The sequence below is a fragment of the Poecile atricapillus genome, chromosome 1 (genome assembly GCF_030490865.1).
Source record: "Poecile atricapillus isolate bPoeAtr1 chromosome 1, bPoeAtr1.hap1, whole genome shotgun sequence".
NCBI classification, from domain to species: Eukaryota; Metazoa; Chordata; class Aves; order Passeriformes; family Paridae; genus Poecile; species Poecile atricapillus.
The window spans coordinates 82,614,778-82,638,009 of NC_081249.1; the positions used below are offsets into that span (position 1 = coordinate 82,614,778).

Genomic DNA, 23,232 nt, shown 5'->3' on the forward strand with positions numbered 1-23,232 from the left:
GACACAACTGACCATCAGTCTCAACTCTAAACTAAGATGTGATCGGAATTAAAATGCAGAACAGAATTACCTGCATAGGGATTGCATGCACTACACACGTATTTTCAAGGATCTTTCTTAATTTCTTATTTCACAGAACTTTGTTTTATACATACACAGAGAAATACACTATGGAGACTCTATATAGACACACAACAGATTAGTATTTAAAACTGTTTGAACAAGTATGAAAAGGATGGGAATTTAATTTTCTTTTTGCTGATAACTCAGTGCCATAAGTAAACACTTCTGCCTCTTCTTGTAGGCCCCTTCCAGAAAAAAAGAATCCTGTGGGTAAGCTTTCTAGCAATAAGCACCTATAGGTCACTATTCTACTATGAATGTGGTATAACTAGTCAATAAGATGGATTCTGTTTGTGAATTAAAACTTATTTCAGTCTGAGGCTGCAAGAGTAACTACCACCTAAGAAGCAAGCAGGCAAAGCCTATCAAAGAAGAAATGTACTAAGGGCACAGGGAAAGCTTTCAACCGGGAAGAAATCATTTACAGTTCTGCAAAAATAAACACTCATAGAGCAACTCTGATATTGGTGGAGCTCATCAGTTACCTGAGGGACACTCTAAAAGATTTACTTTCTCCTCTTGGAAGATGCCAGACTACTCCACTGGGGCTGCTGATGGTTGGATATTGATTTTTGCACTCTTGACTCTCAAAAGGCATCTACGGCATACACTCTTCAACTTTGAAAATACCTTTTTCCTAGTTGCCATTTCTTGACCACTCCCTTCCACTCTGTTATTTCTGAAACAATTAAAGGAGGACTTTCCTGGCACTGTGGTGTCTTACAGTCTCAGTCCTGAGAGGTCAAAGCATATTGGTGCACGAACTGCTGTCTTAGACCTTAAAAAAAGGCAGAAAGATGATTCACTACTGACTAATAGTGAAAAGCTTTGTTCCCAGACATAAAAGCAAAGTGATCTTGAATGGTAAGAAGCTGGACATATCCTGAGTGTATCCTGGACTGCTTTCAAAGTAGCATGGCAAATAATCAAGAGAGGGGATTCTGCCCCTCTACTCTGCTCTGGTGAGACCCCACCTGGACTACTGCATCCAGCTCTGGGACTCCAACATAAGAAGGATGTGGATCTGTTGAATGCAGAGGAGACCGTAAAGGTGATCAGGAAGCACCTTTCCTGTGAAAACAGGCTAGGAAAGCTGGAGTTGTTCTGCCTGGGTAAGAGAAGGCTCCATGGAGATCTTAATGCAGCCTCTTTCAGTACCTAAAGGGGGCTTACAAGAAAGCTGTGGAGAGACTTCTTTTTAACAGGGTCTGTAAATGTAGGACAAAGATTTTAAACCAAAAGAAAGTAGATTTAGCCTACATCTAAAGAAGCCATTTTTTACAATGAGCGTTGTGAAATATTAGAGGAGATTGCCCCAGAAAAACTGTGGATGCCTCATCCCTAGAAACATTCAAGACACTGTTGGATGGGGTTCTGAGCAACCTGATCTAGGGGAAGCTGTCTCTGCTCATTGCAGGGGGCTTGGACTAGATGGCCTTTAAAGTTCCCTTCCAACCCAAACTCTTCTAGAGTTCTGTGATCCCTACAAAAACAAGATATATAGATGCGTATAAAAGAATAAGACATCAAGTCAAATTAAAATACTTGTGTCATTTGATACAATCTAATCTCACTGTTCTTCAGTGTTCAGTAGAATGCAGCTGTTCACATCTTTGAAAACTTCTACATGTTCACATAGGAAATTAGTGATGAAAAAAGAATGATTAATAACACAGTAGTGATAATTTCTTAGCTTTACAAGTATCAAAGTAATTAAGAGCCGAGGCCGGCAATAACTTTTTCCTGAAATGTAACAGGATTTCTTTTTCCACTGCTTCCTTTTTTAAATTTTTAAAATTTAATTTTTAAAATTTTTTCCTTTTAAATTTTTTTAAAATTTTAGCCATTTAAGCCATAAGTTCACACAATACTCTAAGTTGGAAAGGACCCCCAAGGATCATTGAGCCCAATTCTTAGGTGAATGGTCCATACAGGGACTGAGCACACTTTGGTGTTGGTGTTTTTAGAAGAATGTTATAACCAACTGAGCTAATCTAAGGTGACCTATGACTAGTTTTAGACTTTCTCGTTAAGATTTGAGTAAGTTCTTCAATTTGGTGAAATGTAGAAACCCAGTCTTTTAGAGAACCATAACCTCCCAGCAGAAAAATTAAATCTTCTCATGGTGGTGCTTGATGTCACTGAGCTATCTAGTCAAAGGAAAGATGAGACAGAGTAGACTATTTAGTTTCTTCACTGAACAGAGCTTGTGGTGGATATAAAATTAAATTTATCAGAGTTAGCACACTCCAAGATGATAAATCATCACTGAAAGTTTACTCTTTTGGAATATGATTCTATGAATATATTTAACCTGATTTTCTAAGGAAACACTTATGCCATGTGAGAATTTATACCAGTCTCTCTCTCAGCTGTAGTAAGATAATCAGCAACTGCAATGAAATCTAAAAAGTGAGGAGGAAATAATACAATAGGTTCCTAAAAACTTTGTAAAACTATATGGTTAATTAAAAAACAAGGACATTCTGAGTGTAACCTGAATTGTTATAATAGGCCAGAAATTTCACAGGAGTATAAAAGAAAAAGAAATAGAGACCCCTCATGCATGTCTCAGCCTTGGGAAAATTCTCAGTCAGACCTCAACCTGTTCAGATTGGCTGACCAAGGTAAGTCAATCTCAGGATGCAAATGCACTGAGAACTAGATGTCTTTAATTCCAGTGTTGACAGAATTTTATTTTTCCAAACAGTCTATTCCACAAAAACAAGTAGCATTCTTCTTTTATGCAGATACAAAATGAAAATACATACTGAACATGAAAAGTGTCTACTGAAAACAGCTCTTCTAATCATGAATGTCCTCTTTTTGTCCAACATCTAAAAAGCAGGCAAGGTTAGATGAGCAAAAAGGTTCTGAGATCTGAACTCAGATGTTGAACTCAGCATGAATACAGTATGAATTGCTGAGTGATCCACTGTCTCCCTTAACTTTTCTTCAGGGTAAGCATTCATATTGCCTGGTATTCCAACCTCTATTAAAATACTGTCTTCAACATCTGTCTCCAAGTACAGCACTTATACCAAGGAGTCAATCAATTAAAACTTTCCTCCAGCTTAGGAAAGCTGGTTAGGCTTTGTACCAGAGGCTATTTGATCATATCTTACACTGACCACTCGATTTACAAATGCAATGCAGTCTCTTGATAGTGCTGGGTATGGTTTTTTCAAGTCCTTCAGTAATGGAAGACTAACATTGCTGAACCAATATGAATTATTTTATGTAGTTTCCCTATTAAAATGTATTTCATATTCAAGCTAGAGCAAGGTAATATTTTATTTTCAGGAATTTTGTCTTTGTGTGCATTTGGGCATTGTAGTTTTTTATGAATCACAAAGTTGTAGTCTACACCCAGATCTGTATTTTATGCTGGTAAATTAGCAGGGAATCTCACATACTCTCTGAAGTATGTAAAGGAATTTAAACTAGCTGCGTTTTTTTCCCCCCCTGCCCCATGTAAGAGAATTAGAATTTGTTTGATTTCTCTTAACTCTGTAACTGTTATTCAAGTGTGTTCTTCTGAGAGCTCTAAATGATTTAACAGTGAGCTCAGACATTGGTGAAGGTAACTGGTAAGTGGCTGGCACAGCTGAACAGTAAAAGGATAAGAGCATGCACTTAAGAGAGGGCTGACAGGGGTGTACTTACAACTTCTTTAACTCCTGGAAGCAGCACTGATCACAGATTTAAGGTGGATCTGCCTCAAATTAATCATCTGTGCCAAACCTCATGGAACATTTTAATCTGAAATCCCCAAGTATTTTTTAACTGCAAACTAGGACACAACATTTTAAATAGAAACAACTGAATAACATTATTTCAAAGAGAAAAAAAAATAAAAAATCTTTCCTCAAAAGCTGTAACTTTGCAGTTAACTTCCTGGTGTACCAGCGTGGTCTTGGGCAGCTTGGGGAGGCTCAGCAAACCCTCCACTGTCCTTCCCACCAGACCACTGGCATAGTTTGTTCTTGGCATTTTTGGGACCCTGCTGATCTGCTCTCCAGCTCCACACTGGACACCTTCTGTCAACATGCACACAGTAGTCTTATTTTACCCCAAGAGATGGGGACATCTCTTCACCCTGGGTCAAGGTTCATACCAAAGCCAGTAACTCTCTTCAGGAATAGGTCCCACAAATCTATGAGGTGACAGGAGGTCACCTGTGGATGAAGGTGACCTCCTAATAATTAAAGTAATAGTATATATAGAGACTGGGAGGTGCTCTGAAGTAATCAGTCCCTTACCACCTTTCCTTTCATTCTATTATTAAAATAAAGGCAAGTAAGAGTGCTTTTGCCCTAATACCTTCAACTTTTATTATTTTTCTTTACATTTCAAAGTCTTTGAATCATCCTGAACACTTCAAAATATGTTTAAATTTCATGAAGAAAACCTTTGATGGTTTTGGGGATGCAGAATTCTGTGACTTGAATAACTGGACCAAAATTTAATGTTTATTAGCAGCTGTTTGATACGGGCAAACTACATTTTTCTCTCTCAACAGCAGCAATCTTAATCTATTTTGCAGCTTTGCCATTAAATACAGAGAGATGATTTCTCTCTAATTTCTAAAAGCAGTTTTGTGGAAGAAAATGGGTAATCAACATGGAGAATGTCTTTTTTTCTGAAAACGCTTTTAGTCTGACATAAATGACAGCTATTTAAAGGCAATCACTTGTGTTTTATATCTCACACAAAAACCAGCAGACACAGTACCCTGCCTTTGAGACAAAACACTGATACATGTGACAGATCATTTCAAGCAGTAGTAATCAGAAGCCTCAGATCCAGCATCATCAAGAAAACAACTGAAACATTGTCCATTAAGATCTCTATCTCTTTTTGCTGTTGTTGTTCAGCCTTTAACTGATATTACGCTGCACTGTGAATAACCAATTATCCGCACCTGACGGGTACAGGAGGTGCAAATCACATTCGTTCTGCAGTACATACACTGATAACTTACACCTCTGTTAAAAATAAAGTGCTTTTCAAAATATCACCCAGGAGGCATTTGTTCTGTTTTCTGCTCAGTGACCTTTGGAAACTCCAGTCCAATGAATAACTAGTGATGCACAAGTAAGTTGGGAGACAGTAGATGAGAAGTGCCTGTAACCTTAAATGTTATCTGTTATGAAGATGGCTATGATAAAAAGATATATTGCTCTTTCATATTTTGCCTGAGAGAGCAAATCAATGAGAACATAAACTTGTATCCCTTTAAGTTTAATGGTTATGGAATTAATTATCCTGGACAATTAAAAATATAACATGCAAAAAAAGTGCAGTGAATTATATCATTTAAGTAACTAATTTAATGGTAATTTGCTACCTTACAGGTATTTGTTCACACAGCATCAACCACATCTTGATAAATCTGGCCTTCCATTCAATCCTTTTATGTAGAAAGAAGCTGAACTGTGCTTTAAGATGAAGAAACTTCATATTCCCAAAATGTTGACAGAACACTAAAGAAATTCAGCAATGACATTCTTGCATCCCTTAGAAACCTTTGTAAGCTTATTGCAAAGCTTAGACTTTCTTTCTCACACCCTGCATGGCCCATATGGCCTTGATCTGTGTCAAACAATGTCAGCACTGTAAGACAACAGCTATGTAGCCAAAATGCAAGGAAAAAACCCACCAAATCCAGGGAGACATGGCACAGCACATTTCACTTTGGTTTTGGTGTTACATTATTAACAAAGCCTTCACTGCAAGCCCTGATTACAGCTCAGGTAATTCAGCCTTTGAGTAAGCATATCTTTTATGTATACATATGGTCTACTGCTTTTTATGTAGCCACTTAAAAAGCCTTTTGAAATTTTTCTTTTATAGTATAAACTACATGTCCTCTCTCATGCACATGTGCCAGGAAACCAAAGATTTTTAAAGAGAAAACGTTCCACATTTCCAGTTGAAAAGCTAAGAAGGGAGTTATCAAGTCATATGGGCTCTTCACAATAACCAAACACTCAATTGAGCACTGACAGAGTTATGGGGAAGAAAGCATTTTGAATGCAAGTAGCTAAACCTGAAACTTCTTAATAGCATGGAAGACTTATCTGTTGTATTGCTCACATTTTTATAGTTTAGAATAAACAGTCAATACATTTATTCAAAATATAAACAATTTTATTATTAACCACTTTTAATTTCATAATTAATTGCATTATTTTTAATACAGAATATATTTTTCCTATAGAAGAGAATAAATTATACTTACCCTTTCCAAAGTAATTTCTTCAAATTCATATTCAATTTCTGTTCCATTGACCTAAAGAAAATAAAATCAGAAAATTCCTTAAATCCACATTTATGAAGGTAACTTCATGGGCATACTGTACATCTATTCCAGTATCATCAGTTTACCAAAGCACACTTTTCAGCATGTAAGTGAGGAGTTCTAAAGTATAGACTAATTAACTCTCCTTTGTCTTGGGGGTGCTTAGTCAAGCCTATAAACCGAAAACAGCAAAAGTTCAGTATGTAATGTCTATATAAATCACCAACATAACAAGACAGGTATTTGACAGAGTGTGTCTGTAGACTTTGTGCCAATGTTTAAATAATTTCCAAGATAATAGTTTCAAGTCAAAACAGAAGACCTGCTCCTCATATTCTCAACATGGAAGAAAAATTATGTATGCATTGTCTTACAAGCTCCAATTTACACTGCAATAAAAAAACAGACAGGAAATTCACAGTATTATGTGAAGATCACTCACTGATACATACACTAAAATACATCTTGTTTACTGTATTAACCTAGGGCAAGAATATGACAGAGGACCTTTGCAAGAGACAGCTGAATGGCAAAAAGGCACAGAATGTTAATGTAATTCCTATGCTGAGTCCCAGTGTCAAAATAAATTAAGCTACAAAATGTAGAGCACCAAAATGGATTGTGCTGGACAAGAAATCTATCAGCTGAAGAGATGACACTGATTTAAACAGGATTCCAAAACCTTGTTCCAGTCTGACACAGATTTTTTTTGACCCTCCAGGCAACTCACTTAACATACCTTTCTTCCTTTTCTCATTTCTTATGAATGGGCAGAGTAGAGCATCTGATAAAGTTACAAAGACTCACTATATTGCAAGTAAACTACAGAGGAATGAAAATATATATATCATTAAAATCTCAGAAGAATTTCAAAGCATCACTTCTATACAACTAGTCAGCAATTTTTTGACTTGGCCAGAAAGCATTGATTAATTTAATTAAAAAAAAAAAAAAAAAAGAAGAAAACTACATTAATTATGCTATTTTTGTTTTTGTGATGCCCTGGAAAACAGCTTTGCTTTAGTGTTTTACTTAATGAAAGAAAATATTTTTCAAGACCTAAACTGAAGGAAAGCATTGGGATTGACTTCATCCTGGAGGAACAAATTTGTTATTTCTCAAAACAAGCACATTTATCACTCCTCCCCACTCCCAACTGCTAATTTTCTGTATTAGATTCCTAACTGCAATCATAAAACACTGTACATAAATCATTCTTTATCTAGTCAAGCACCTTTCAAATGTAATTAGGTACTTCTCTTGTGAATATTTTAACAAGGTACATGTATCTGCCAAACAAAAGCTTCCTCTAAAAGCCACCAACTATTTAATTTGTTTACAATTAAAGATCTGATAAACCATGAAATCAGTAATAGAAATACAATCTCCAGAATCTGTGTTGAAAAGTGAAGAGAGAGAAAAGTCCAAACAACTCATGCTTAACAATTGCATGAAAACACAGCATCAATGAATACAGTATTTAATATGTGCATAATATTTGGGGTTTTTAGTTCATTACGACTGAGTAATCACATCACATTACACTAACACCAGAGATGAACGAAAAAATATTACTACAGGATATCTTCCTGTCCTATGTTATCACTTTAATGCTTTCTGCATAGACTCCTTTATTGATATAGGCAACTTACTAGGTATGAAGATCTTTATAGCTATTCCATTTTTTGTCCTTTCTTGTCTAATGATAATGAAATCAAAGCTATCTATATGTCTCTGTTTTCGTGAACTTCTCTTTCATCTTAGGTTGGTGGATAGCTCTGATCTATGTCTTCAATTCCTCAGTCTTGCTCTATAAAGCTGTCTTTGCTTCACTGCTTATAATCGCTTTTCCTTTGCATTAAAAACTCATTAGTGCAGCAAAATGGGAAAAAGAGGGATATGAGTAGTGAGCAACCTCTGCGGAAAGATGAAAGGAGAAAACACAAGCTGAATACTCAATTTGTATTTGCACACAAACGGTATCTTGCTTATGACCATCTGAGGGGTTTCTATTATCATCCACAGTGGCGATTCTGAAAATGCCTTCCATTCAAATAGAAATTAATTGCAGCAGAGATCCATTATCAGGCTCCATAGCAGCAGGGGTGATATGAATTAAAAAGCTGATCTTGATCCAGCTCCTTTTGTTATTTAAACATACATGTCTGCATTGGCCATTCACTGCCCTGTTTGTTTTGCTGGTTGCTCGGCAAACCAATGCAGTTATTTCGTAAAGAATCTAATAAGACACTGTACCCACCTGAAGCAGGTGGAATGATTCTTCATGCAGTACCACTCATTGCTAGCACCATTTTACTTCATACTTAGACTCTCTGGCTGCACCTACACTGCTAAATTATAGTCAGTTTTCAGCCAAGTCTCAGTGCTTAGGGCTGTTTCTGTCTGGAGCCTGCTGGAAGCAAATAGCCAAGGAGTGAGCCAACAGTTAAGCATGAAGAGAATCATGGCTCCAGCATTGGAACTGGCTTGTTGGTGCTCTCATTTAGCAGCATATGGACATACCCTCTGTTTTTGTACATTTTAACTTGACAGTCTCTGGCCTGTCAAAGCACCTAAACAAGCTGTCTGAACCTGCAACTTCCATTTCTTGCAAATAGTGGCAACCTACTCTTGAATCTCTCTTTGCATGACTTTTCTAATCCTGTTTTTATATCAGAATGCAGAAGAACAGAAAGCAAAATTTACTACAGCCACCATGACTTTAGATAATTATTAAAAATTAGAAACATTTTCATTCAGTATTCTCCACAATCAAAGAAATCATCAGCATTTTCTAGCTGTTTGGGAAAAATTATTTTTCAGCTTCCAGGACTGCAAGCTTGTCCTGACAGATATCTTTAATCTGAAGTAAAATTTACATTTACACTGCTAAAATGTGAAGTGGTGATCTAACTTTATACTCAAGTGAGTAAGAACAGGCACGTGAAGGTCTTAATTAATTTCATCTTCCGCTAGAAATCTCAGGTAGGTGAGATGAATTGTGCCCGGAGGTTTCCTTTCACTGTGTACAAACAGTCTAAAAACGATGTGTGAAGTTAGGTGAGCACTTGCCTTAAATCTGTTTTCTCTGCATGTCTCCTGGCTATAGACTGGTAAGAAATTTCTGCTTAAGGGATGCCATATGTCTTTCCTAATTATGCACCACTGAAAGGCTGGATTTCTGGTTTAGCAGCTTTTTCAATTGCTTTTTTGGGCTTGTCTGCACCTGTAACTGGCAGCACATGCCCGGCATGATATCCAGCACCTACTCCCACAAGCCCAACCAGTCAGGATATCCACAAGGAACAACTCAAACTTTCCTCTTCTCCAAAAGCCAAGAAACACCGCTCTTGGCTTCTGTCTCTGATTTGGGACACCAATGTGCACTCTTCTGAGAAAGATGCTCAACAGCACCTGTGACAGTAAGGGGCCACAGAACTGCAGCTGGAGCGGGCAAGGGAGACACAAGATGAGGTCCATGCGAGGACACAACCAACTGCATCCCTTCTTCAGGACACAGGGGCTGGAATCAACATGTGTTTCATCCAGGAACTTGTATTTCTGGCAGAAGAAAAAAGATGCTATTGAACAGGACAAAATGAAAAAGTGCTACATGGCAGCAGATGCACATGAAATCTTTAGATAATTTTGAGAGTCTCTGCTGCATGGCCAACACACACCTGCAAGGCAGGAAGGTCTCTGCCTCCTGACCCCAGGTATGTTCATGATTCAGAGGGTGACAAATGCACAGCCCTTCTAGAACAGGTTACCAAACTTCAATTAACCTGATGTTTAAAGGATACTCTTGCAAAGACAAGGTAACAGTTGCCTTTCATTTAGGCTGCACCTGTTATTCTAGAGAACTCTCCAAAACATTTTATAAGAAAATGAGTTCAAGAAAGAGAGAGATCTAAAGTAAGGTAACTGTCTAGACTCCACCATTCAAGAAAGTTTTCCTGGCAAAGCTCTCATTCCTATTGAAGTTCACTTATCTTTCTAAAAAGAAAGCACTACTCATCTTCAGTGAAACTTACTTTCAGGAGAGTGAGAAATAACAAACATGTAAAGAGAGGTTTTTATACACAATTTTGTGAAAAATCTGAAATAAAGCCCAGCAGACAGAATGCCAAAGTAAGGACCTGACAAACTCAGGTTTGTTTGTTGCTTTATGAGAAGACTCTTACTTTCCCAGAAGTTTCTCTACTTTATGGCAGTTTAAGGGTGACATAAGCAGTTGAAGCAGTCCCTTACTAAAAATCAGCTCTACAGATTATGCTAGATTCCTGAAATCTTTGAGACAAACATTCTTTTGGGTTTTCATTTTCTGCCACATGCTCTGCCACTTTATTAACACTTTTTTAAGATATTTTACTTCTGCAATTATTTGATTTGATGGACTTGTTTACACTCAAAAAGTAAACATTGCATAATTTTTTCTTGCTATACTTCTACCCTACTGCAACTGCATCCACTTAGTAAGATATATATTTTTCATCATGTGAATTTTAATGGTAGAACTGCATTATGATAACGGCAACAGATTCAAAACATTCATTTTATACAACGGCAATACTTCAAAATGCCTGGACCTATCTTTTCTAATAAAAATGGCTATTTGAGCTCTTTTTTATGCTATGTCTTACGTTCAAGAAGAGATTGTTTTGCCTAAAAACTACAACTGTAGATGTTTATTACAAGCAAAACTCATTTTAACAATATGTAATTGTGTATTGTTTTTCAGACAACTGCAAGAAAGAAGACTGCTTCTTCTGTTATCATATGCATAGGAAGATAGCTACCCTGATACTAATTTTCATTCGACATGCAAAATTTATTCCTTTGCCTGCATGGTTTCACCACTTGTCTCATCACCCAAACCTCAGCAGACTACAAGATTGCCAAATTCTTGTAGTATACTAACTTCAGTATATAAATTACTATACTAATTTAGAAATTTCCAGTTGGCTGTGTAATTAAGATGGTCATAGACTCAGAGGATCATAGAATGGTTTGGGTTGGAAGGGACCTTAAAGATACCTATTTTCAAACCCACTGCCAAGGGAAGGGACATCTTATACTAGACTATGTTACCTTACATTTCAGAAACAGCAAGTCCATTTGGCTATCTAACAAGTATTAAATAGCCTTTCACAATTTCTGTTTTGTCACAAAAGCTTTAGAGTGATCCTTATTTAGCCTTTTGACAACTCCAGATTTGGGTTCTTTATTAATTGTCAAAGGAAAGCTGCTGATGTTCTTTTGATATTGCTTTCCAAAATCATTAGAAGTTTCCTCCCTTACTGCATATAAACATATAGAAAACACTCTCCTGATTTCTCCAATTTCAAACGTGATGACTTTGCATTTTCAAACTGTCATAAAAAAGGCTGCCAGAAAGCTTTTTGTGCTAGTATTAGATATCTCAGTGAGTGCATTTTACAGACTATTTATGTGAGATATCCCACATCTATTTTTAATTACGGTGCATAACTAAGCCTGTTACCTTCTTTTCACCAGTGCTTCCTTTAGGAAACAAGGAGAATATGTTAAGTTTTTGAATCAAAATTTACCATAACCTAAAACTTCCATGTAATACGATTGTAATATGTAATATGTTGTGGTGTGAAGAATGAAGAGTAAAAATTCATAGGGTTTTCAAAGAAGTTTATATTTTTATCAGGAATAGAACTTTGTGAATCTTTCCAGAAATGCCCAGGGAGCACTTGACCACCAGTCCCTGTACATCCTTTAGGGAAGATGTTACCCTCGACACATAATTAGAAGTGCTCCAAGATGCCAAATCCAAAGAAGCTCTTGGTCAACAACTCAAAAGATCTGCAGTCATGATTAACTTGTACCCTGCTCAAAGGGTGCTATATTCACTCATTCTTTCCTTTTTAGATGTCTCTGATATCCTTCAGGACCTAATTTTTATTCATGTTATCTTCTCCAATGATTGTCTTGATACTCACCCTTTCCTCTTTGGGCCTTCCTTACTGTTATCCTGGCTTTTCTTGTTTTCATTCCAAGGGAAAAAACACCCATCTAGCAAGTAACCATTGTCACTCTTCTCTGGTTGATTCCCAAATTGCAATTTTATTTTACTCTACCCCATTTCTCAGACCTTGTTCAGAACAGTCATGTTTTCTTGTCTATTGTGAATCACAATCCCCCAGCTATAATCACAGCTTCTCATATCTCCAAGTCAGCCTCCACTGCTTTTTGATTTTCATTCTTTTCAGGTTTTTTTTCTTCCTTCTTATTACCTCCCAGATTGTTCTGTTTTCCTCTCACACACAGATGCACATACACACATGTATCAATTTAAACTTGCTTTATCTAATCCCACTTCATCCAAAGCATTATTCATTATTAGTTTTCTACCTTATCATCTTTTCCAACTAAACTTTAAACATAATCTTCTCCCACGACTCCTATGAAGCCACTCATACACTCCATCTTCCTAGATTCTTTTCACTAATGCTTCACCTGCTTGACCATAGTTTGAAGACCTTGTCAAAATAAGGGATTCTTTTCTGGTTTCCCCTACTCAATGCTCTCACTTCTCATAATCTTTTCTGCTATTCAGTAACAATTTAGATTTACTTTTTAGCTGTTTTTTCACCACAGAGCTGACACTTTCTACAGAATGAAAAAAAAAATAAAATTCGATGCCCTTCTCCAAGGTATTTTTACTATTTTATGATGTTTACAATGAGCCATCAGTTTTTCTTTCACCTCTTCTTTGTTTTGTCCATATTCTGATGCTTCTGATGGAAGCATTATTTTAAGTGTAAGCACTTGATACAGCTAATGCAGACTCAACACAAACTTCCTGGTTTTATAAGCCTAATGCAGGAGCAGATAAAACAGAGATCATGATTTCAAGTGGGGTTCATAGCAAATGGAAATAAAATTACATCTATGTCTAAATTCTGTTTAGGCTAGCACTTCCAGCTTGTACAAAATAAGTACCAGCAAAAGAAGAAGAGTGCACAGTTCAGCTTTGGTACTTACAACCTTCTCTGTTATGCTAAAAGAAATTCATATACCATCATATTACCTATCTAAAGGGAAGATATCCAAGAGAAGAAGTGATCTAGATTTTGGGGGTTTTTTTACAGGTACTGGAGAAAGGAATCAAGAGGTGTGATTTATGCCATGTGTCTCAGTCTTTGGATGGGATTGTTTAAGAACCTGCTTGCCCACTGATTATACGGGCAAAATTTGGACTCCCAGGATTAGCATCCTAAAAAATTTATTTCTTACAAAAATGTCAGGGTGCTTGGAACTAGGTGATCTTTAAGGTCCCTTCCAAACAGTTCTGATTCTACAAAAATTCTTCATTTTTTGTATCTTAAAATTAGAACGTATATCAGTGCAAAAATTTGAAACATTGCATTTCAGAGAACTGGATGCAGCAATTTCTTCCCACAAAATCATATTCTTTCTTGTACAATTCAGGTCATTTACTATACAGCTTCAGAAGTTCACAATCACTTTGCCTCTTATTTTCTTCTTTGCTTCTGCCATTGCTGACATGATAATATATGAGTTATAAACACTCAGTTTGTTAGGTTCTTCTATCTCTGCTCTATTTCAGATTTAGAAGAAAATCCATCAACCCTTTCAAAAAATCTGAACAGTTCAGACATTTCTAGAAATTGTTTTTCTGGTGTATCCTATCATTCTATACACAAGATACATAAAAATGGAAAATAGCTGTTGCTTGACTGACCTTATTTCATCAACAAAGATTATGAACTACTTGTAAATTGGGACTTAAAAGGTAATTTTAATAATGTTTAATTTGCATAATTTGATTTTAAAGGTTGGTAACTGTAAGAGTGTTTAAAAGGCAGAAATTATTATATGTGGGTTAAGTTTTATTCATTTAAACATGAGTAATAAATGTTTCACAGTTTTAGGGAAAAATTCAATAGCATACTAACTGGCAAAATTTTAGGCAAGGAAAGAACAGCACTAATTAATGTCATTCTTTGGTATCCAGGACATGTTTATAGAGCCATTATATAATGAAATAGATGTAATAAGCATAATAGGTGTACCACAATTCCTCAATAAATAAATAAATATACAACCAACATAATCTCATCTCACAATTTTCTCAATGGGAACATACTCTGACTCACCTTTTTGTGCCTAAAATTGTCTACCAGTACCCCTGTTTAGCTTTGAGAGTTAATACTCCTTTCATTGCTCTCTCACCCCATTGTCTATGAAAACAAAAATCATAATCAATGAATTCTTTTGGGGAAGGCTAAACTACTGTCAATAGCACTGGTGCAATCCCACTGGTGTCACTGAGCTTGTGCTTGTGTAACTGAAGCTGCAGTTACTCATCTGTGGATGTACTCACACCTACAGGAGGAAGCAGCCCTGAGAAAGTGAAGAAAATGACTGCATCAATAGTAAAAATGAGTAATAAGGAATATTCACACACATAAAGTGCACGTAAATTTATAAACCAATATGGATTCCACAGGACAAGATTTTTATGCATGACTCAGTTGTTTTACAAGCATTTTTATAGCAGTAGAAGGATTTGCTATTTCTTTTAAAATCTTGGAAGGCTCTTCAGTGTACGTATGGGAAGGGAGCCACAGTCTTCTGTACTCTGCAACTGAAAGCACAGCAGAACAGCTCTCTCATACCCAATTAATTTTGCTGCAGAAAAAAAAAAAAAACCAAAAAAAAAACACAAAAACTTTTTGAATGGCTGAGACAAAATCAGTGTTTTTCTGCTCCTCCTCACAGGCTCAAGGAAAGAAAATTGCTGTAACTGTTGTTCATAGGGATTTACAGTGTAAACCCTGAGAAGAAGCTAATGCAGCCTGACTGATCATCATCAGTCCCAATCTAAGCCTATCCAATATACAGCAAACTATTCCAAATACTTCTCATGCTTTCTTGGTAGGAAAAACTGGTTTGCATCAGTTTGAGAGAATTTGAGTTTTTCACAAAAATTTTTTCAACTTGAATCTAAGGAGAGAAGAAAACACCACTTTCATCCACCTTCAATCAATCTAATTTCATTCAATAATGAATCTTGAACTTGAAAGTTACTCTGAAAGTAATTTCTATGCATTGCACCATTTTTTTTTTAACAAAATAAATCAAGATTACCTATTAATGTATAACAGCAGAGATCAGAGAAGCTTTACTAAAGAACTGAGGAAAGCCAAAATAAAGCTTGAGAAAAATGCTGACACATAATCCTCTTTAAAACAAGCACAAAAAGGTCACAGTGCTCTCTTACTTTAAGTAAGCAGTGATGAAAAGACCTACGGTACAAGAAATAATCTAAAAATATTTTTACCACACTAAAATGCACAACTGCAACACAGAAGTACTCTGAAAATGTTTAATGTCATGTAATATTACTTTAAAATGTCAAGTATTTCATCATCTCTTTCCAGTAGTAGAGCATATTTTACCAGTTATATGAAGTATCTTTATTACATTCTCCATAGGTTTCCTGACATAATGAAACCTGTCATTTCCACATCAACGCTAAAGTATTTGGCAGCAGAAGTGGGGAAAGTATTCTGGTTCTTATCTTAACAATATGTAAGGAAGTTAGTGGCCATTAGCCATCATAGTTAAATTTGTGTACAAATCTTCTCCTGGACATCAAATGCTCCAATATGCACAAGGCCACTAACCAGACATTTTACTTGCCATCACTACACTGTACATGCTCCAGCATGTCTGCTCCACTGAAAAGTTACTTTAGGATTAAATTTTTTTCTGTTTCATCCTGGGTTCATCACAAGAGTCATCAGCCAATCAAAGGTGCAGACACACACATCCATGAGCAGGGAGGCACATGGGCAGGTGGGGATACCCTGTTGGAGACCCTTCCAGGGAAGCCTCAGCCCCTGGCTCTGATGACACCCGGCACTGGGGGTCAGCTGGGGAGCACACTGCAGCCTGGGGGAGGGCATCACTCCCCCAGAGACTGCAGTCTGTGGGGCTGGGACACCTGCAGGATTCAGGGAATGAGCACCTTGGCATTGCAACAAGACTTAGGAGATTTTTAGGTGAGGAATAAAAGGAAGGATAGCAGTGGTTTAGAAGCAGAGAGGAAGAAGTAAAAGAAAACAGAGGAGTAAGTGGATAAAGGGGGCCAGTCACATGTAGACAGGCTGGTCATTTTATTTCCCTGTCTGAGCCCTGTGCATGCTGAACATCTTCTGTCATGTCTTCTCTTAAATTTTACCTATTTTCTTGGGTAAGGAGCTCTGTGTTCTGTGTGTGTGTCTAGTGGTCTGTGGTACCAGCAGCTGGAGTGCAGGAGGTGCCTACAAGCAGTAGGTGACTGCCAGCAAGCACCAAGCTGGGCCAGCTGGGGAGGAGGTGAAGCAGTGAGAAAGCTGGGGTGTGTTTGTAGAACTGTAAGACAAGGGAAGAAGTTGGCTACTGAAAGGGAGAGGGATCCAGGGCAACTGCCCATGATACTTTAGGTTCCAGGGGTTGACTGAGACACATTTTGGTGTGTGTGTTTTACTGTGCAGGAGTAAGGGCAAGCATCCAGAGCCAGGCACTGGATGGACTGTGTGTCTGAGCTCAGCTGTAGGAGGAATCAGAGTCCCACAGGGTGTGTTTACCTTGGTTTGTGCAAAGGAGTCTGTACCAGCAGCTGGACAGGGGGTGCAGCATCAGGTGCGGGCAGCTGGAGCCTGCACTCCTGAGCTGACCAAGTACCCAAATCCATCTCCTGGCAGTTTTCACACCCCACACATGAATATATGCTTACAAATGGGGACACGAGGAGGCCACTTTTGTTTGTGTGGGCACTGACTGCTGTGCTGCTCTGCTCTGACGTGTCTCCACCTGAATGCCTTCTGTATGTCCATGTCACTTACTGGGAATACAGGGCCAAACCTTGCTACCGGCTGAGCACTGTGGCACACAGTCCCAACAGCCTTGCTTCCATCAGGCTACCCAATTTAGAAACCCCTTTCATCTTGCAATAATTCATGCATGCGTACTGCAAACACAGCATTTTTCTGTTATATGGACTACAACTCGATGCAGTGCTAAAGCGAGAAAAAAATTCTTTGCAGACTCATATTTGTTGCTGTGTATCTCCTATTTTCACCCAAGCAGAAAGATGAATGTGACAGGAAAAGCTATTCTTACAATCCTCTTCAATCATTCTTCACCAAGAAAAAGCAGGGAAAAATGGATAGAAAAAGATCCGGAAATAAGAAACCGTGCTCAAAGTATAAATGATGGTGGATGTTATACAATATTAAAGCTTTAACTTTAGTAAAGCAGGGGAATTTCTACAAAATATAAACACACTTGATTTTAGCTACAGCCAAAAATCAAAAATATGTGGAATTAAAGAACTGGTAAGAAAGTGAAGTATAATTTATTTTCTTTCAGTAGATCTGCATATAGAGACAAAGTTCACTGAGACATGACTGAAACAGGGATGCCCAGTTGTGACCAACCTGTCTTATTAATAAGATCAGTCTCCCTGAGACATGAGGATGGCTCCTGGAGATTGGTCCTTATTTTGAAAGAGAGATGAACATTTTTCAACAATTTCAAGATATACAGAAAAAAGTTTCACAAACTAGAATATATTTGCGTCCTTCTGCATGAAATTCAAATTCTTGGAGAATGAAAGAAGAGCACTTCTCTGACTTAGCTTACACACCAACTTCAAACTAATACACAATGCTTCTAAAAAGAAATTAAACAGTATTGAGAGCACCAGCTGCAAATTATACTTCTCCCCTGGGGAAAGACCAGGAGGTCATATGGACAGATGAAGACTTTTACTATTTCTAGAATAAGAAAGAGCCCTACCAAGATATCATATATCTGCTTCTACTAAAGAGGAAGACTACAGGGAAATGTGATTAATCAACCTTGCACTGTGCACATTGTTTGAAAAATTAGTATAGCTCAATAGTTTCAAGATAAACTCACAGTGTGATATGCTTACCTTTCCACCACCTTTGTCTAGACTCTTAGACTTTTCAAAGTCTAAGTCCTGAATTTGGACATCAGACTTGATTGATGTCCAAAAGATTGATTTTGTTATGACCACGCTAATGCTCACTTAAGCTGTACAAAGAACAAAACAATCACGCTTGCCAATATTCAGTAAAATGTTTCTGGCTAGCAAACATAAAACATAACACACTCAGCACAAATAATTTATGACTAAAAGGAATCCAGAATTTTAAACTGTTGTCATCTTTATGCAGAAAATTTCACAGGCACAAATTACTCAACAACTGATTGAATATGTTAATGTAAGATACAAAAGAAATGCACTTCCGTTATTATTTTTCTTTACTAAGAGAGTGGAAATTTATTTCATGTAGGAATCTTTATTTTCTATTACCTCCAAACTAAGCCAATCTTCTACAGAACATTATGTGGGCTGCAGTTTCTAAGATCAGGAAAACAGATATTATCTGTGGCATACTTGGGTTTCCTACTCTGTGCTACGTAATCTAAACACTGATTTAAAATGTAATTTACTATCAAGTCTGATTGACCAGATCACTGCATTAAAAGTAGCATAAGCTTTTATTGTGTCAAATGTGGATTAGAAATAACTATAGAAATAACTATTCCCAAAATGTCTGCACTCAAAATTTGCAACAGTGGAAACTTTAGAATATTTGATGAAACTGTGCTGAAGCTGTGTTAGTTTTACAGCATGGATCAGCTAATCCATGGCTAGCAATGGGGAAAAATAAGAGCATTTAAATGGCTATTTTGCCACTTTATTGAAAGAGAATGGCGTTCCACTGAGATATTTTTATATTGCTGTAGGGAACAAGTGAGAACACACTCTAGGTATCCTAAAATTTTCGCAAGTTATCATAAATAACAGGAAAAAATGCTTCTATGAAAAACACAGTGAATAATGTTAAGAGCAAGACCTAAAACATCACAAGAGGAGGAAATATTTTCTATCCATTGTTACTACTGATGTTGCATTATGTGTTGCCAAGATAAAAACCTTGCCTTGTCTGAACTTTAACAGGTAGTTTGCAAAGCAAAATATTCAACAATTCTAGACATAAAAAAGTAAAGACTTAAAATTACAAAGAAAAGTTCTTGTAAAGTAGGTTTCAGACATACCTCATCTTAAATGAGTGATAAAAAAACATTTTAAATCAAACCATTGTATGTCCAATAAGACATGAAAGCAAGATTTCCCTTTTCCACTTTTCATCAAAACAAGCTTTCTCTTCAGTACTGAGTAGCTACTTTCTCTACTTCTTAGATTATCCAAGGTCAAAGGAACACATCTGTCTCTGACAGCAATTAATCTGAAATCCTCCAAAATGAAGTCTTATGAAAAAGGAAAGCTTTCCTCCTTTTGTATAATTTCAAACAATAAGATGATGACATCTATGCTAGCTCTTCCATTTTTTTTCACACCTTTCAATGAATACTGTGAATACCATTCAATACAGTGAATACTGGCCAATACAAGTCCCATTGTCTTGAATCACCAAAAAAAAAAATTTAAAAATTGTAGTTACTCACTTGCACTCTTTATGCTGTTTCCCAAATAATTTCAGAATTTTAACTTCATGACAAAGTAACTCAAAGCTATTGCTACGGAAAAATAGCCTTGTGTACTTGCAGAGCTTTATCAGCTTCTAGAATCAAAGAATGGTTTGGGTTGGAAGCAACTTCAAAGATCATCCAGTTCTGATCTCCCTGCCATGGTTCTTAATTTTATACACACTTATGTACATATATATATATATATATACACATATATGTATATATATATTCTAATCAAGTACCTTTTGCAAAAGACAATGTGTTTGATGGTTTTAAGACCATGAATTGTGTTATAAAAGCATATTTGGTTGTGTTAGCCACTGGATCCCTGCAAACCTACCAACCCAACTGACTTTAGCCTGCTGCTACAATATCCAGTAAGGTTAGCTGTGGTAGCATAATATATAAAGAATTACACAAAAGGAAAAACTAAAAAACCAAATTCAAATGACATTTAATTTAGGTCAGGTTGGTCCACGTAATTCAAGGCTGCCTCACATCTCCAAGTGCTTCAAACAACTTTAACAAGAAAACCCTGCATTCTGCAGCACGTGCCAACATCACAGGCAAATTAAAAATTAAGTATAGCTGGGTTTAGAGGAGGAGTATGTACACACCCACACACCCCCATATGTATATTGTATATGTGATTTTTCTCAGAGTGATGAAAATACCTGACAGTGCAATGCCTGGCTGGCTTGCCCCAGCAGAGGCAACAAGGGTAAGAGTGATAAGGGTAAGGGTGACCCAGCAAGAACAGACTTTGCAAAAGCAAAGCACTGTACCTATTTCAAGGGGTCTCTTACATTGTCACCCAAAGGACCTGGTACTGAATATCTAAAAACCTGTTGGCATGTGTAGTTTGTCAAAAAGCCTGCTTCACAAACTTGAGTGTTAGAACTAAGACTGATAAATGCACATCCATGATCTGGACTGAAATGCTGAAGTACTTGCACGCCAAGTATGCCAAATCCAAAAAGCATGAAGCATTACACACTCTCTGTGCTGTGTCCACCTGAAGCCGAGGAACATAAACGAGTGGAGGATGTGATCTCTACAGCTCAATAAGCTCCCCTCTCCCAGTCTGCTAATTGCAACATTTCAAACATCCACAGAAAGACCTTCTTGACTGAAACTGAAGTCCAATGTTATTCACAGGCAATTGAAAATGGACAGTATTATAATTTCAGAGAATAGAAGTGTGAAGGAATAATTAGATACGTGACCAAGGGATGCATTTACTTGTTGGATTGACAGGATGTTGTTGACAATTCTACCTACATCCAGACACAATGAAGGCTTTTTGATTTTTTATGTATTATGATACATAGCATTCAAATAGGCAATGTAGATTTTATTCTTACAGAAAATAACATAAATCCCCTAAAATAAGGAAGTTGTTTTACTTGAAAGTAAAGCTTTTTTTCCCCCTTAATTAAAAATTATGTCTTTGATAAGGCTTAAATATTAAAAATACATTCTGTATTTAAAAGCAAAACACAAGAAAAAAAATCACATTTTTGCTTCAGAATCACTTTAGCCCTTCTTTAAAAGATGTTTCTTTTTAAAACAGTATATTTTAAAAGAAAAGGTTTGAAATAAATTTATTTTCAGGTAGAAAAACAGTGGGTATGAAATAAAGGCAAAATAGATCTTAAGTTCCATTCTGTATAATAAGACCTTTGCTTTGGGTTTTCAATAGATTGTATGCTGTCACACTAAAATCCTTTTAGGTCATCAGACAGCAGGATGAACACCTTTCTATTTTTGCATGTTTAAGGACAGCTGTTTTGTATTAGTTCATTAGTTTTGTATTCTGTAGAACCTTTTCCACTAATGATTACAAAATATTTTATAAACATTACTTAGATCAAGCCTGTCAATATTGCTGTTACAAAATAAAAAAGTCCTATCCCTCTGCAGAAACAATGACATGCAGAATACAGCAGTGTTTGCCAGGGCAAAAAACACTGCTGTGATGCAATTCAAGGGCCAAAACAGACAAGCAATGCCAATGCAGCTTTTAAAGACTAGCACAGAGCTCTACCAGCTTTAGCTTTTCCATTGTAATGCACATTAATGACAGGCTGAAAGATGAGTATAAATAATAAACAAAACTGCAGGTTAACAATCTGGAAAAACGTACGTCATTAGAGATAATAAGGTGTGTAATCTCACTTTCAAGATTATGATCAAACTAATTAAGAAAGAAGCAATAAATTTATTCTGAGAAGTCAATGGAAAATATATATATACACCTACATGATGGCATTTTTATATATTTCAATATAATATCGAAAAAAACCCCCAAACTCCATGAGATTCCTATTTTTGTAAAAATTCAGATCCTATCATTTTAGACCAACCATTGTACTCAAATATTTGCTTCTCATCCATAGTCCACCATCATAGTGGTGGTTTAAACCCAGCCAGCAGCCAAGCACCACACAATTGCTCACTCCCCTACCAGCAGGATGCGGGAAAGAATCGGAACGGTCAACGGTAGAAAACTTGTGGGTTGAGATGAAGACAGTTTGATAGGGAAAGCAAAAGCCACACAGACAAGCAGAGCAAAACAAGGAGTAAATTTACCACTTCCCATGGTTGGGCAGGTGTTCAGCTATCTCCAGGAGAGCAGGGCCCCATCCCACGAAAATGTGAGTTGGGAAGACTCATGCCATTACTCTGAATGTCCATCCCTTCCTCATTCTTCCCTCCACTTGATACACTGAGCATGGTGTCACACTGTCTGGAACATCCCTCTGGGCAGTTGGGGTCCCCTGTCCTGGCTGTGCCTCCTCCCAGCCTCCCATGCACCCCCCACTCTCTCACCAGTGTGGCAGCACGAGAAGCAGAAAAGGCCTTGGCTCTGTGTGAGCCCTGCCCAGCAATAACAAAATCACCCCTATATTAGCAACCCTGTGCACAAATCCAAAACAGCCTCATACCAGCCACTGTGAAGAAAGTTAACTCTACCCCAGCCAAAACCAGCTCAGTCATATATGACATTTAACATTAATTACATAAAGACATGCTCTACTGAAAAAATATATAAAGCCACCTATCCCCTCCAATTTACTCATATAGGTCTAGAATGCACCTACATTCCTATTATCCAATAAAAGCCTTTAGAGCACTGACTGTGTTCAGCAATTCACAAATTTTCCTCATCTTTTTACAGTCGGGTGTGGCAATGTGCTCCCATCCCCAACCTGCCTTTTATATTTCATAAT

General features: G+C 37.1%; 1 protein-coding gene across 1 annotated transcript in view; it reads right to left on the reverse strand.

Moving 5' to 3' along the window:
- The window catches only part of DLG2 (discs large MAGUK scaffold protein 2), a 420,316-nt gene that overhangs the window by 361,921 nt on the left and 35,163 nt on the right, over nt 1–23,232 (reverse strand). The window contains exon 3 of the mRNA XM_058830779.1: nt 6,368–6,418. Coding sequence (XP_058686762.1) covers nt 6,368–6,418 — 51 coding nt within the window. The remainder of the gene's footprint in view (nt 1–6,367; nt 6,419–23,232) is intronic.